This window comes from Lissotriton vulgaris, chromosome 3_1 (assembly GCF_964263255.1).
Source record: "Lissotriton vulgaris chromosome 3_1, aLisVul1.2, whole genome shotgun sequence".
NCBI lineage: Eukaryota > Metazoa > Chordata > Amphibia > Caudata > Salamandridae > Lissotriton > Lissotriton vulgaris.
The window spans coordinates 1,861,333,824-1,861,348,688 of NC_141689.1; the positions used below are offsets into that span (position 1 = coordinate 1,861,333,824).

General features: G+C 43.2%; 1 protein-coding gene across 1 annotated transcript in view; it reads right to left on the reverse strand.

Moving 5' to 3' along the window:
* DCHS2 (dachsous cadherin-related 2) overlaps positions 1 to 14,865 on the reverse strand; it is a 932,357-nt gene that overhangs the window by 644,072 nt on the left and 273,420 nt on the right. Inside the window, exon 3 of the mRNA XM_086962326.1 lies at positions 9,257 to 9,448. Within this exon, the coding sequence (XP_086818452.1) occupies positions 9,257 to 9,448 (192 nt within the window). The remainder of the gene's footprint in view (positions 1 to 9,256; positions 9,449 to 14,865) is intronic.

The following is a 14,865-nucleotide window of genomic DNA, read 5'->3' on the forward strand; positions in this document are numbered from 1 at the left end:
GATTATTATTATTATTATAATTACATTTGTTAAGCGCGCAGCTACCCGGAGGTTTCCCGGCGCTAAAGCGAACAAAAAGGTAAGCAAGGAGAGAGAAACATAGAAACAGAAGATTAAGTATTAAAAAGCCAGGTCTTAATTCCTTTACGGAATGTCAGGTAACATATTTCAGAACGTAAGAATTGGGGTAAAGAATTCCAGAAGGAAGGTGCTAGCAAGGAGAACGAGCGCCCTCCCATTTTGGCTCTGTTAACACGAGGTATCCTAAACTTGTTCTGAGTGGAGGACCTAAGTGTGCGGGGGGGAACATATTGCTGCACCAAAGAGGATAGATAGTTCGGGGCTTTACTAGTCTTGATCCGGTGCATTAAACAGAGTGCTTTGAATTTAACTCGGCTCTCAATTCGTAGCCAATGCAGTTTACGCATATGAGAAGCGGCCGAGGATCTGGCAGGCAGGTTACATATAAGGCGAACTGCCATGTTCTGTACCACCTGATACTTCCTAGTTACCTCCTTACATGCACCCAGGAATAGAATGTTCCCATAGTCCATGCGTGAGGTTACAAGAGCCTGGACTACAGTCCTCAGGGTGTCAGCAGGCAGCATCCACGTGATTTTCCTCAGCCACCTGATGATGGTGGTACAGGTGGCGGAGACTTTTACAACGTGTTGCTTGAAAGAAAGTTGATTATCAAGGAGGACCCCAAGATTGCGGGCTGTCACAGTTGGAGTAGGTAGAGGGCCCATCTCCGGAGGCCAGTGTTGCGGGCCCCAGAGTGAAGTGTCAGGACCAAACAGGAGCAGTTCGGTTTTGTCCCCGTTTAATTTTAATTTGTGTTTGAACATCCAGTCAGATATCTGTTTCAGTCCGGACTGTAGGGAGGACTTAGGAAGATTTTTATTGGTAGAGAGTGAGTAGATGACTTGAGTGTCATCAGCATAAGAGTAAATTGTGAGACCAGTTTGTTCTGCCAAAAAAGCAAGGGGTCTCACATACAGATTAAAGAAAAGAGGGCTAAGAATAGACCCTTGGGGAACAACGTGAGGGGAGGGGAGTATTGAAGAAACAGACGTAGAGGAGAAGACTTGAAAAGTGCGATCAGAAAGAAAGTTAGCAATCCAGGCCAGGGCGGAACCATCGACACCCACAGATTTCAAGGTTGACAACAAGATGGAATGGGAGACAGTATCGAATGCGGCACTCAAATCAAGCAAGATGAGTGCCACTGTCTCCCCATTGTCCACCTGTCTTCTGATGGTCTCCAACACACCAAGAAGAGTGGTTTCAGTGGAGAAGCCAGCCCTGAACCCGGATTGGGAGCCGTGAAGGAGATTAGAAGCTTCGACATAAGAACTGAGTAAGGAGTTGACATGCTTCTCGAGAATTTTAGAGAAACATGAAAGCAAAGAAATAGGGCGAAAATTGGAAGGGTTGTTAGGATCAGCGTTGGCCTTTTTTAATAATGGAACCACCATCGCGTGTTTCCATTCATTAGGAACAATAGCTTCGGTTAATGAAGCGTTCAAGACATCCAGAATAATGTGGAGTAAGGCTGGGTCCAGGGTACTCAGAATTTGAGGAGGTATCGGGTCAAGGGGAGAACCAGATTTTATGTCTTGAAGATATTTTTTTAGAAGCAAAGGGGAGATAGGTTCCCAAACATGGAGTAGGGGAGCAGCGGGCGTTGAGCTGGCGACAACATCAGGAGGGGAGGTGAGTAAGACTTGATCAGGATGAGTGGATGCAGCAGGAGTAACATTAAAAATATCCTAGATCCTATCAATTTTCTCAAGAAAGAAATTAGCCAGGGCATTACACTGTGGATGGAAGCATGCATAGTGAGAATACAAGTCACAACACATATGTCACAAATATTTGTTGGACTTGGGTTGAATGGGGGGCTTGTGATGAGTTTGGGGCAGCTGAAGGGTTGGTGCCCCCCCTGCGCATCAGGGACATGCTTTACTCCCTTACCCCAAGCCTATCTAATCACTGTTATCCAGTGCCTGAGAAAACTCCAGAAACTCTGTAAGTCTCCAGCTTTGCTTTGGCAGTTACAGTATGATTATTCTCATGTGTTAAGTAGCCCAGCCATTTACAACACTGTGACTATGACTCCTGCACGCCGTTTGGCAGCAGCACTATGGGGCTCTCAGCTTCTGAAGTCTGTAAAATGAGAGTGATTGAGTTAAATGAATACTTACTATTTATTATGATTCAAAGCTATAGGCATATGACAGTAAGTGGTATACATGCACTTAGTGAATCATTGAGAAAGTGCACATTTGGGTGCACTTTTCTGTTGCCTAGACATTTATTTAAAAGGTAAATACTCATACAAGAATATGTGAGTTTTTCCAAGGTTGACTCAAGCTGTATACCTTGTATGGTGAGTCCTGCCAGTAACGTTAAGAGTGCTCTAGAAGCAGGGGGTCAAGTCACTGGGACTCCATACGCAATAGTCGTTAATCAGAAGGATTTCAAATTAAGACACCACCGCCTCCAGGTAGATGATTATCGGAAGGTTTTCTAGAAGCATCAAGATCATTCCAGAAGTAAGTACAAGGTAGAATCATATGGCCATTAACCCAAGCTCCTTCAGCAACCAATCAGAATCAGGCTCACTTTTCCTGAATTCACCATAAGCCAAACACTGTAACCTAGTCAGAGCAGTGCCCTGATACCTACCAGAAGCATGAAGACCACCACAAACATCAGAGTGAGTTGGAGACACATTATTTTGTGAGCCCACGTTCCCTGAGCAGCCAATCAGAAGGAGCCCCAATTTTCTCTATAAATACAGGATTTAAAATTAGCCAACCGCTATTCACCAGGGACATCCTCCACTGCGGCCCACCAGGAGAATCAAAACAACAACAAAAGGCTGCACTACTTGGGGTCACACAATCACTAACCACTCCCTGATCAGCTAAACTGAAGTGGTTGAGATTTCCGTCAAGCTCAGCATTAAAAATTAGCCACCCACTACTCCCCAGGCACGTCAGTCCTATGAGAACCACAAGCAGCATCATAACCACCTCAGAAGACAACACAAGGTTGCCTCAGTGTCCAAATAGAAGAAATTCCACTTTACCAACCAGTTTCAGCTTAAAGAATTAGCAAGTCACTTCTCCCCATGCACTTCATTCAAATGTGCTTCATCAGAAGAAATAAGACTGCTGCAGAAGGCAGTATTAGGTGAATGTTATGTGACTGGTATCTCCCCCAGCATAATTATCAAACTATATTACATAAATGGAAAATTTACATAACTGGCCTAGACAATTATTTATATGGATAGCGATTTCAATTGAAATGCATAGTGATAACTTTGTACTTATATAAAATAATATCAAAAGTGGGTTTGAACTACCAGCCTTATTAACATTTAGCAAATCCTTTTTAATTAATTTATCAGCTGAGAGGAAGCGATAATCTGATAAACCTGGAAATAAATTAGATTTCCTGTCCTATAAGGCATTTATAGTCATGCAATGAGTAACTGCAGTGCAGAGGTCCTGTCACGACTACGGGGCATCTGTCACGAGTGAATCGAGCCCACTAACTTTAAATGAAAGGCAATCCATAGAGTTTTCATTTTCCTTTTATTGAGCAAATTGTCTTAGGTTTAGTTTGCTTCTGCTAGAGGCTTCGTTACAATTTTTCAGCAATTAAGTAGTAAATTGAAGTCAAGTAACCATGTATGTTCTTTGGACTGTGTTAACTAAAGCTTTGCAACCATGGAACAAGTTCAAAATCAATGATTAGATACCAATCTGGTGCTTGAAGGCAGAATTTCAAATTGGAGAATGGATGGTATTATTTAAGTAAGGCACTCCTATAACAACCGAAAGAGACATTGCACAACATTAGCTTTTTATCTCACAATAATATTTTGGAAAGTGTCACTATAGATCTACACCTGGGGATCCCAAAAAACCTACACAACTGGAAAACTATGGTTCAAGTTTGAAGAACACATATTATGACAGTGCTACACTTTTAAGGTTACCTTTAAAGATTTTATCTCTTTTGTTGTTCAATAATAAATTAATCTTATGCTTTCATCTTCTGTCTGAATAGCTATTTCAGGACCCCTATAGTGCTTATGATTTATTCAATCATGCATGTTACATGTTGCATGTTACATATTTTCTCGGCTTAAGGATGTAACATAGATAAAGTTGATTGCATTACAGAAGTGGTACTTCTTTAATGTTTAACTATACTAACATAACCTGGAAAACCTATCTGGAAAAGAGGAATGCATTGTTAAAATGCTTTTGGGTCAATAAGCACAGAGTGATAGGATAGTGAAGTTTGTTTCTGCGATTAATTGCTCCTATAATTTTATTCTTAGAAATTGAATGCATTTTACTATAGACACTAAACACATTTTTCACCATTGGTATAATGCCACACTCATGTTTTAATAATAGTAAGTAAAGTGTTAGATCCAGCCGTATCTGGCTAGCTGGGACACATCGACACCACCGCCCAAGACCAGATGAATATGATACACATGTCTGATAACCTGTGATCTTCCTTGGGTAGCTGTGCACTTTGAAGTCAAACTTACCCTCAGGGTCCAAGTGTAAAGTATTGGCAGAACACCACCCTTGCAGCATCATGAGCACGCTACAAAAAGTCTCCCCCTGTATGTATAAAATACTGGTCTTTGTATCACATACACATTTAAATCAAAGCAAGATACACATTGTATATACACTTCGCAGTTCTAGAACTTTCCCATTAGCAGCAGAACAGCATGAACAAATATTGCCAAACCATGGGTATTCATCCAACAGGACATTCCCCAATATTGCGTATCCCCAACAGTTGCAACTGTCAAGCTATCACAGGTCTTTGACTACGCCTCGTGACCCAGCCCCTCAGTCACTCAACTACACCAGCCAATGATACGCGTTATCCCTGCTAGTGCCATGTTGATTAGACTGTTGGAACCATCTTAAATGGAAAAAAACAGTTACTTAGTTTCAGCCATTCTGATTTTACCTCCAGGCACCCAGCGGCACCTGCACAAGTGTGGGATTGCTCCCACCCCCCTGTAGATGAAAGGTTGTGGTTATGGTTCAGGAAGCTTGAGTACTTACAAGTCTTGAGAAATGTTTTCTCTCAAACAGAGGTGTGACTTGTAGAAGCTCCTAACAGCCAGAAGTAGGTTACCACAGCCAGAAGTAGGTTTCCCACAAGGCATCTCTACAACAAAGTACCTTGTGGAATGTGTCTAGGGAGAGGAAACCAGTGCCTCAAAGGGAGGCCGAGATGTCAGGCAATGTCGTCCTCTTGATATGGAGGTCAAAAACAGTCTCAGGTCAGGTCCCCCAACACCCCTTGGACACTACACGCTCCAGAGTGCAAGCTAGCACAGGTCCCCTGGAGGCAAGCACATGCCCTCCAGACTCTGCAAGCTTCTCCCGCACTCCTCAAACTCCTCACATCTCTGCACCTCAGGTGGGCTGCTGATCTCTATGAGAACACTCCTCTGCACAGTGTGATGATGGTGTACATCAGGCCTATCCTTGTCCCAACTGACGATCACTTCCATCTGGTTCTGCCGCACCATGCGTGGTCCTTATGATCCATGGAAACTGAGAGATCCTTTATGTCCCAGGGATCTTGTGTTCAGGAGGCAAGCCAACCAGCCCTTGGAGTGTACTTAGGGGCACGCACCACAACAGTTGGCACTTAGTTGCAGACCAACCACATCCAGGCAAAATCAACCAAGTGATAGTCCCCTTCCTGGAGCACGACAAGCTACGGGACACCACAAGTTTGTGGAAAACCTAGTTGCAGCCCTCCTCCCCTAATGATTCCTTTTGTCGATGTGCCAGTGTTGAGCCAGCGTAGTATGGTTTCCAATCCAAAAACATCTCTACTTTCGGGGGCCAGATCCCCCGTAGTTATACCCACAATGGCCTTTGAAGATACAATCTATTTAAAAGGCACATGCCCTCTCTAAATGTTGTCCTGTCTGCCATCCTACCCTGGGCAATTTCATCACTATCTTTAGTGGGACCAAGACCCTGCCCCTTGGAATGCAGGTGCCAACTCCTCCCCAGGTAACCAACCCAGAAAGGTCCTTCAGAGTTATAGGTCTGCAGTTTCCCTTGAGCCCCTAGATTCTATCAGGAATACACAGATGTAGCTGCCCCCCAAGACCCAGATATGAATTGGAGACAGGCTGACAGGCACACACAGCCACAAGCATTGAAATGCGCACTTTCCCAAAGGGACATTTCCACAAACGTAATGTCGGATCCACTCACACTACAGGAGAGGATTTGCCATTAGGAACTCATCTACATCAAATACTATACTGCTACTATTCTGCACATCAGAAATACTGCTTAATAGCCTTTCCCTAAATCCCCCCATGCTAATCAATTGTGAGAAGCAGGACCATTGTTCTGAACACACCACCTGATGCCATTCACCACCCTTGCATGTATCGCACATGCCCTACCTCTTCCCAACACAACATCCTGTCACCAAGAGAGAACTTAGATATAGCAAGAGACATGGAGAACCTTGGCACATACCTTTTTAAATGACAAGCCGAGTAACAGTAACATGTGAACACAGGCCCCAACAGGGCAAACCTGTGGCACGATCGATGAGCTACCTCCTTGGATGGCACAACCAATGCTGTAGGCCCATGGGGGAGCATTCAAGGTACATGCCCTGGCCATATGTCTTACCACTAGACAAGGGATGTTAGACTTGGCATCTTTGGTGAGGCTTCCCGGGACTTGTTGCCTCTACCTTCTGTATTTTTGATGCTGTGCTGGATTTTGTTTTTGCTGATTTAGATACTTTGGGCACTTTGCCACTGCTGATCAGTGTTAAAGTGCAAGTGCTCCTTGTCTAAATTGTTATTGCAATTGGTTCTCCCTGACTGGCATACTTGATTTACTGTTAGGTCCCTAGTAAAGTTCATCGAGTGTGCCAGGGCCTGTAAATCAAATGCTACTAGAGGGCCTGCAGCACTGATTGTGCCATCCACCTAAGTAGCCCTGCAAATATAACTCAGACCTGCCACTGCAGTGTCTGCGTGAAGTTCTAAACTGCCAAGTGGACCTCTCATTTGTGCACCCACTTTCCAGCTCCTAACCTTCCATTTTCTTACATGTAAAACACCCCTAAGGTAGGCCCAAGGTACCCCGATGGCCAGGGCGCAGTGTCTGGGAAAGGTAGGACATGTATTGGTGTGTGTGACATGTCCTGATAGTGAAGTACTGACAATTACGTTTTTCACTATTGAAAGTATAACTGTCCCATATCATAGGAGATACTTTGTAACATCTTACAAGTATAACTTCCAATTGGGACAAGATAGAGAAACAAAGTTCCCTTGCACAATGCTGTCTCGATCCCCTGTGGTCATACTGCACCAGTGAGGATAAAACTGGTTTGTACTGGGCTCAGAGACCCTTGCACAAAGAAGAACAAAGACAAAATTGGGAATAAGTAGTGGACCTTAAACTCCAGAATTTTAGATCATTATGGACTCAAGAGGAACCTTTGCCAAGGAGAAGAGCAGGAGAGATGTGAGGAGGAGTACTGCCCCTTTGCTGTCTGCCCTTTGGGGATGGCCTGCAGTTGCTGCTTCTGCCAAGAAAAGGAGGACAAAGACTGGAACTTTGCTGAGAAACCTACTTGAAGAAGAATCTGGAAGGGCTTGTGTTTGCTCACCTCATGTTCTGAAGTTTTAGGGGCACAAATACTTCACCCCAAACCCTCCTGAACTCTGCTGCTGAGAGTTCTGTCCTGCCAGGAGGTGCCTGTTTCAGTTTTGGGTCTCTGGAGGTTGTTCCTGCTGTGAGGATCTGCAAGAAGCCTAAAAGAAGCAAGAAAAGAAATCGCTGATGCCGTCAGTGATGCTACCAAGACACCACAACCTGCACCGAGGCCAGCAGCACCACTCCTGAAGTGCACGATGCACCACCTATCCTGAACCGCAGCTCTGACACCCTTCAATGACTGTCAATGCCTGCAGCTATTTACATTCCCGACTCCAGAGCTTGCACCGACTCAGTCAATGCCAGCTCACACATTCTGTTATTGTGACGCCAATAACAGCTGAGGGCGACTCCCTGAACTCGCTGACTTTACTTCCTTTCACCGGAACCGACACCTCACCGCCAATGCAACTGACTTCCCCAGTCCTGGATTTGATACGTCGCCTCCTTGCGGACACAATTCCTCACCTCCCCCGTGGCAGCCAGGGACCTCGGATCTCGACCTCGGCAGAGATGCCTCACCTCCACGACACCGTGCATTGTCCTAGACTTCTGCTTGGGGGTCCGTTTGACTCCTCGCCCAATGCCGCCTACCTCGTGGTCTGTGACGTACTTAGGACTTATTGCATTCACAACGTCATAGGTGGAGCTATTTGTTTTCTACAAGCTTTATTTTGGAAATAACTGTTTTATGTACTATTTCACTACCTGTATGTTGATTTTTCTTCATTTTGGTCTTGTTTAGTTTAGATAAAATACTTTATTTTTCTAAACTGGAGTGGTGTCCATTTGTGGTGTTATCACTGTGTTACTGTGTGTTTTGAGTAAAAATACTTTACATATTGCCTTTGGGATAAACTTGTCTGCTCCTGCCAAGCTACCATGGGGGTGAGCAAGTGTTATCTAAAGTGTGCATCCCCCTTACCCTGACAAGAAGCAAGGCTCCCTACTTATACAAAGGTGCATACCTCTGCCAATTAGAGACCCCCCAGTTCTAACAAGGGATGTACAGCTAACTCAAATCAGCCATTCATGTGCTCAAAGTCCTACTGGTTGCACCTAGATCAATGAAAAACTGGGAAGGAGAAAAGCAAAAAGTCACGGAAAGCACCCTAGAAAGGGTAATTTCCAGCAGAAAGGTTATGTGTATCAGTTACATTTAGGAGTAGCGATGTATCTCTTCCGCTATTATCTATTTATCATGAACTAACATGGAGAATATCCTATTTGCCTTATGTGGATGATACTTTCATCAAGTTAACATGACAGGCATGTCACAACATTTCATCAGAGTAAGAAAAGCTTCAAGTAAGCAGCATATAACACTTTGATACAAAATAGCAAATCACCACATGCGACAAAAATAGAATGATGATCCGCTGTAGCCTTTTCGATAAACTGCCACATGACGTTTGGGAAGAAGCAGATCTGGTAATACTGAAACTGCTACTATTCTATGATAAGTTATGAAATCTTTGCATGCCACTTACCCCATCTTTTGCCTCAACCAAAAGATCATAACTTGCAGGATGGTCTTCCCTGTTGATGTCCTTAGATACACAGATATGACCTGTAGCTGCCTCAATGCTAAACAGAAGTGTTTCTTTGTCATTTTTATTTCTGTCATTGAGAAAGTATTTCACTGTTCCAAATGAACCAGCATCTTCATCAGTTGCTTTGACCTACAGGACGATAAATTCACCGTAAATAATTCATTCATTCGGAGATGTGCTCAACAGAAAGTAAAACTGATCAAATACAGCAGGATTTCCTTAAAATAACAAGCCTAGGAAAGAATTCATATTTTAATGGGGCACATCTCATTATAGTCATGCTTTTTTCTAAGACAACCTTTTACTTGAAGGCTATGACACATTTGTAATGCTGTGGTTTGGTGTGGTTTTATTAAACTAAAAAGTGTAGTTGCGCGTAATAGTGTGGCCCTATCTTTGAAACATATATGGAATACCCTCTGGGTAACAGCTCAACTGTAGTGATTGTAAATAGTATTTAGATACAAGAGCCTATCCGAACCAACAATAAAGTTGGAAGGATGCTGCATGCCCCTACTAGGTTGAAATATACTGTCTTAACATGTACACCCTACTCGGTCAGTCTATAAAACTTCTTTCAGGTCTATAACATATGGAGGGATGTGTTCAAAAGGCTGTACTCAGCATTTATTTACAAGACAAGACATATAATAAGACTAGACACAAAGTATAAATATGTGTTTTGTATCTACATAAGTGTAACATACAATTGTGTACCGACTATTTGCAAGCAAATGTTGTAAACGTGGTTTTTACCTAGGGGATCCAATGTAAATGAAGAGATACAAGTTTAGGAGTTTTGGAGCTTCACAAGCAATCAGATATGCACTAACCCCATTTATCCAAGTCCTAAATTATACTCAAATGAATCTGCCATAAGCAGTACAATATATGTTGGAAAGTGCACCTAGCTGTCCATTTTTGTGAGGCTGAAGGTAGAATGGGGCCCCCTAAATATACATCAAATGTATGATTCCTTTTAGGTTCACTTATCTTTCAACCACTTTATATACACTTACATGCATAAAAACAGTAATAAAGGAAGCACAAATTCGCGGGATATTGAAACACTTATAAATTCAATTTAATGAAGACATTCAAATACAATATGCATCAAATTACAGTTGAAAACAAAGATCTTTAAAAGCATGAATCTAGCAGATTTTGTAATGTAAAAATTGGATGAGACAATACAAAGACAATCACATTTGTCATAGAAAAGTTCATTTGTGAAGATAAATAGAAACAACACATAGCAAAAAAGCTAATTCTTTGTCAAGATGTGGTTCCGTATTACACAAATTTAACAACAACAAAGCTTCAACGCGTTACGGCGGATTAAAGCGAATAGGACCACCTTCCTCAAGACAGTTAACTTATATCTTCTCCTGTCCTAAGTGCTTTCATTAAAACCGATGAGCAACACTCAACGAGATGCTGTTCGTGTTGAAATAAATATCGGTGAAACAGACGCTGATCTATTCCATATGTTAAGCTTAGTATAGCTTCATGTTCCAATAGTTCAGAAGTGCATTCTGACTATATGTACACTCGCTGTACTCTGGTTATGCTAGACTGGTGAAAAGTCACAATTTCAGCCGACTGTGATGCAGCATGTGTCAGGTACAGAGACCAGGTCAGGCCTGCTGAAGGCTTACCTTCTCAAGTCCAGCAAAAAGAGTTCAGTTTGTGTTGTCGGGGGCGCAAGAAAGCTGTCAGTGTGAGGAGCAGGTCAAGTGTTGTGGACAGTAATTACTGTAACGTGAATAGCCAGTCCTTGATGAAGATTTGTAGACAGATACAGTTCTCACAAAGTGCAGTTCATACATTTTTTGTCGTTTACGTAGTTGGCGCAAAGATCAGGTCCTGTTGGTGTTTACGTTGGCTATCATCACAGGTGGTTGAATCTCAGCACTTCACATTTCCAAGGAGCCCAATACTTTTGTAACTTCACCTTTTCTTCAGGAGTTCTCACTGATGCCAGCCAATGATACAGGAACTGGAGGGGACCTCAAGGGGATCGGAACTGCCAGCCGCAGGGTTTCAAGAAAAGCCATGGCAGGTCTAATTGATGCTGGTCATTGGTCAGTTGCAGGGAATCAGGGCTTGCTTTAGAGCTGTGTGTCTGGTGCCAACACACAGGGCGCAAAGCTTGGGGGGCATTGTGTTTTGAAATCTTTTTTGGGTATAGAATTATATGCTGCAGAGTTCCTTGTGTGTCCAGAAATTGTGAGGCAGCAATAAAATATCAGAATTACTCTGGTGATTAACATAACTGCTGAAGAGGGATGAGGCTATGTCTAGTGACTGCTTTGACTGATAATATAGCACATCGGGTTAATAAGCTTGCTAAAAAAGAACGTGTACCATGCAGATCACAGATTTGCATTTTATGTAGATAGCTCAGTGAGTTATTGCTTTTGTCACAGAGATCCCTTTGTTACTTGCATTTCCTAAGTTTACAATCCTCATATAGCACAGTGATCTATGAACTTCCATCAAAGAGCTGCATGCACACCGCAAGTTATAGGCTAGTAGGCTAGGTTTTTCTACCAGTCTCTCATTATCCTAAGGATGCTAAAGAAGGTTTGTTTGGGTTGAAACAAATTCTTATTAGTAGACAGAATGCAGAACAAATCAAACATTTAGTGTATGGGTACACCCACAAAACCGTTCCCAGGATGCTTGTTTTCGGTCCATGGAGGACCAGGACTATCAGTTTGGGCTGGATTGTTACCATGGTGAACGGATTCAAGAGTGATTTGCATATGGCTGGGTCCAAACTGGGCTGGCATGGTGAGCAAACAAAATTATGGATTAAACCCTGATCTGTGTCTAGGGGTAATTGTTTGATTTCTTCAGCATTCCATCCATCAGTTGTTTTTGTAACTTTCTAAAAGTGGCATTTTTAGAATTGGAACTTGAAATCAGATTTTCCAATCAAAGCGGATTTATATTACAATTCATTTCAGTGTAAACATAATTTCTCTATCCATTTCCAATCTGAAGTTAGCACTTATTAAGTTTAATAAGGTAAGCACAGTGTTGGTTAATGGGAAAAAGTGCCTTACAACAGTGAAAAATGACAGTAAGAGCATTTCACTTCTAGGACATGTAAAGCATAAGCAAAACTTAGGCTAAAGTTTTGTTTTACCAGGTCGAAATTGTACTACAGTCTACAGTGGCAGGCCTAGGACATGTTTTCCAGTGCTACTTTTGTGGGCGACACAATGGCTGCTACTGACAATTAGTAGTATTTAATTTACAGGCCCGGGTACAAGAAGTATCATTTACAAGGGACTTACAGGAAAATTAGATGAGCAAATTAGGTGTAGGTCAATTTCATCATGTTTTAAGGAGAGAGCAGAAGCACATCAGCACTGGTTAGCAGGGGTAAAGTGCACAGAACTCGAATATGAACAAAAACAAATTCAGCAAAGGAAGGGAGTGGAGGCAAGAGGTTTGGTGGACTACCATGCAAAAGTTGTCAGGAGTAATGCAAAAAATTAATACTGAATGCCACATAATATCATAATGAGACAAAGAATGGGTGGAAAGTCACCGTTCTGACAAAAGTGTTTCTGCTTTGAGGTCAAAAGTCCTTTCAACAAAAATCTCACAGGACAATTGTTGAATGCTGCTGGCATGGCAGGCAAAGCTGTTCAATTGCTTGGTGGCAAACCTTTCAGGATCAAAAAGACACTTAAGTCTATAGTCATCCTCAAAGAAATTTGGTTCATAATAATGTTTTAAAGTTCTTCTATAAGCATAGTACATTTGCTAGAATTTATACTTTTCCTGGTACAGCATTCCAGTTATTCAGAACGGCAAACCTTATTTACTGACTACTTCACAGACATGATTCACAAAACCATTTGTGCACAGAACTTCCAAAGAATAAGCAAATACCATAATGTGAATGTTCATTCATATTTGATGGTATGTGTTAGAACTGGCCCTTCTTGCAGGGTCATCCCCAAACTTTTTGCTTCTTCCTCCCTTATTTTTTCTGACCCGTGGCTGTTGGCAATAGGACTCTGCGCACTTTACCACTGCTGATCAGTGCTAAAGTGCATATGCTCTCAGTGTAAATTGTGAAGATGATTGGATATACATGATTGGCATATTTGTATCACCACGAAGTCCCTAGTAAAGTGCACTGGGTTTGCCAGGGCTGGTGATGACAAATTCTACTAGTGGTCCTGCAGCACTGATTGTGCCACCCACATGAGTAGCCCTAAAATGGTGTCTCAGGTCTGCCACCGCAGTGCCTGTGTGCAGTCTGTGAACTGCCATGTCCTCCTGGTCAGTGTCCCCACTGACCAGGCCTAACCCTTCCCTTTTTGTGCACATTAGTCACCCCTATGGAAGGCCCAAGGTACGCCCCTGGGCAGGGTGCAGTGTATGTAAAAGGTAGAGCATGTACTATTGCAGGTGACATGCTCTGGTAGTGAATTACAGCCATTTTCGTTTTTCACTATTGTAAGGCTATCTTGCTCCATAGATTAATATGGGGGATGCTGGCTACAGTGGCTTCCAGAATTTCTTCCCATAGGAACAAGATAGGACATAAGTATAGAGTATCCCTGAACTCAGAATTTAATAACACATATTTTAGGAAAGGTTGTTTTTAAATCCTGTGTTTGAGAACAGCACTTTATAAAGTTGCAGTTCTCTTGTCTGACCCTTCTGTGTGCCTTGCCCTGTTTGTGTATTGACTGTCTGGTTTGAGAGGACAGGGGCTGGGGATTCCCCAGGAGGCTGGGTGAGTCAGCCCTAGGTTGAATGACTGCATTTGCAACCTGAGTGGTGGGAGGAGTTAGCACCTGAGCCTTAATAGGGCTGTGCCTGCCTGCCACAATGCTGGCTCCACCTCCTGCTGGGCAGCTGACGACCCTGCCCCTCACTCTGAAAGGAAAGGAGAAGCCAGGAAAACAAAGTACTCAAGAAACACCCAGAACTGGTCCAGACCGGGCTCAGGGCCCACATGCACAAAGAGAACAAAGACTTTTAGGGGTATAAGTACAGGACCCCTGACAACAGAAAATTAGATCATCCTGGAATCAAGAAGGAACCTCTGCCAAGGAGAAAGATGAATTTGAAGAAGGAAGACTGTCCTGCTTTTGCTCTGCTGGACTGACCTGTTGCTTTGCTGCCAAGGAGAGGGGAAGGACTTTGCTGTTGTGCTATGTCCCCTGTCTTGAAGGAATCTCCAAGGGCCTGAGAAGAGCTGGCTCCCTGTTCTGAAGTCCCAGGAACAAAAGGACTTCACCCCCAACTTCCCTGAACTCTGCTGAGAGAGTTCTGTCCTTCCTAGAGTGCTTGATCCAGTTGTAGGGCCTCTGGAAGTTGTGCCTGTGCTGGGAAGCTTGGAACTAAGCTTGAGAGACTTTTGCCATTGAAAAGTGTTGCATCGCTCGCTCGCTCGCTCGCTTGCGGGGCGCATCCCCGACAGTGCAAAAAGATTCCCACCGCTATGAAGGCCTGAATCGTCGCAGCGCCTGGCGCCGATGCCAGAGCCGTCGCATCCTTTGTTTGCGGGACAC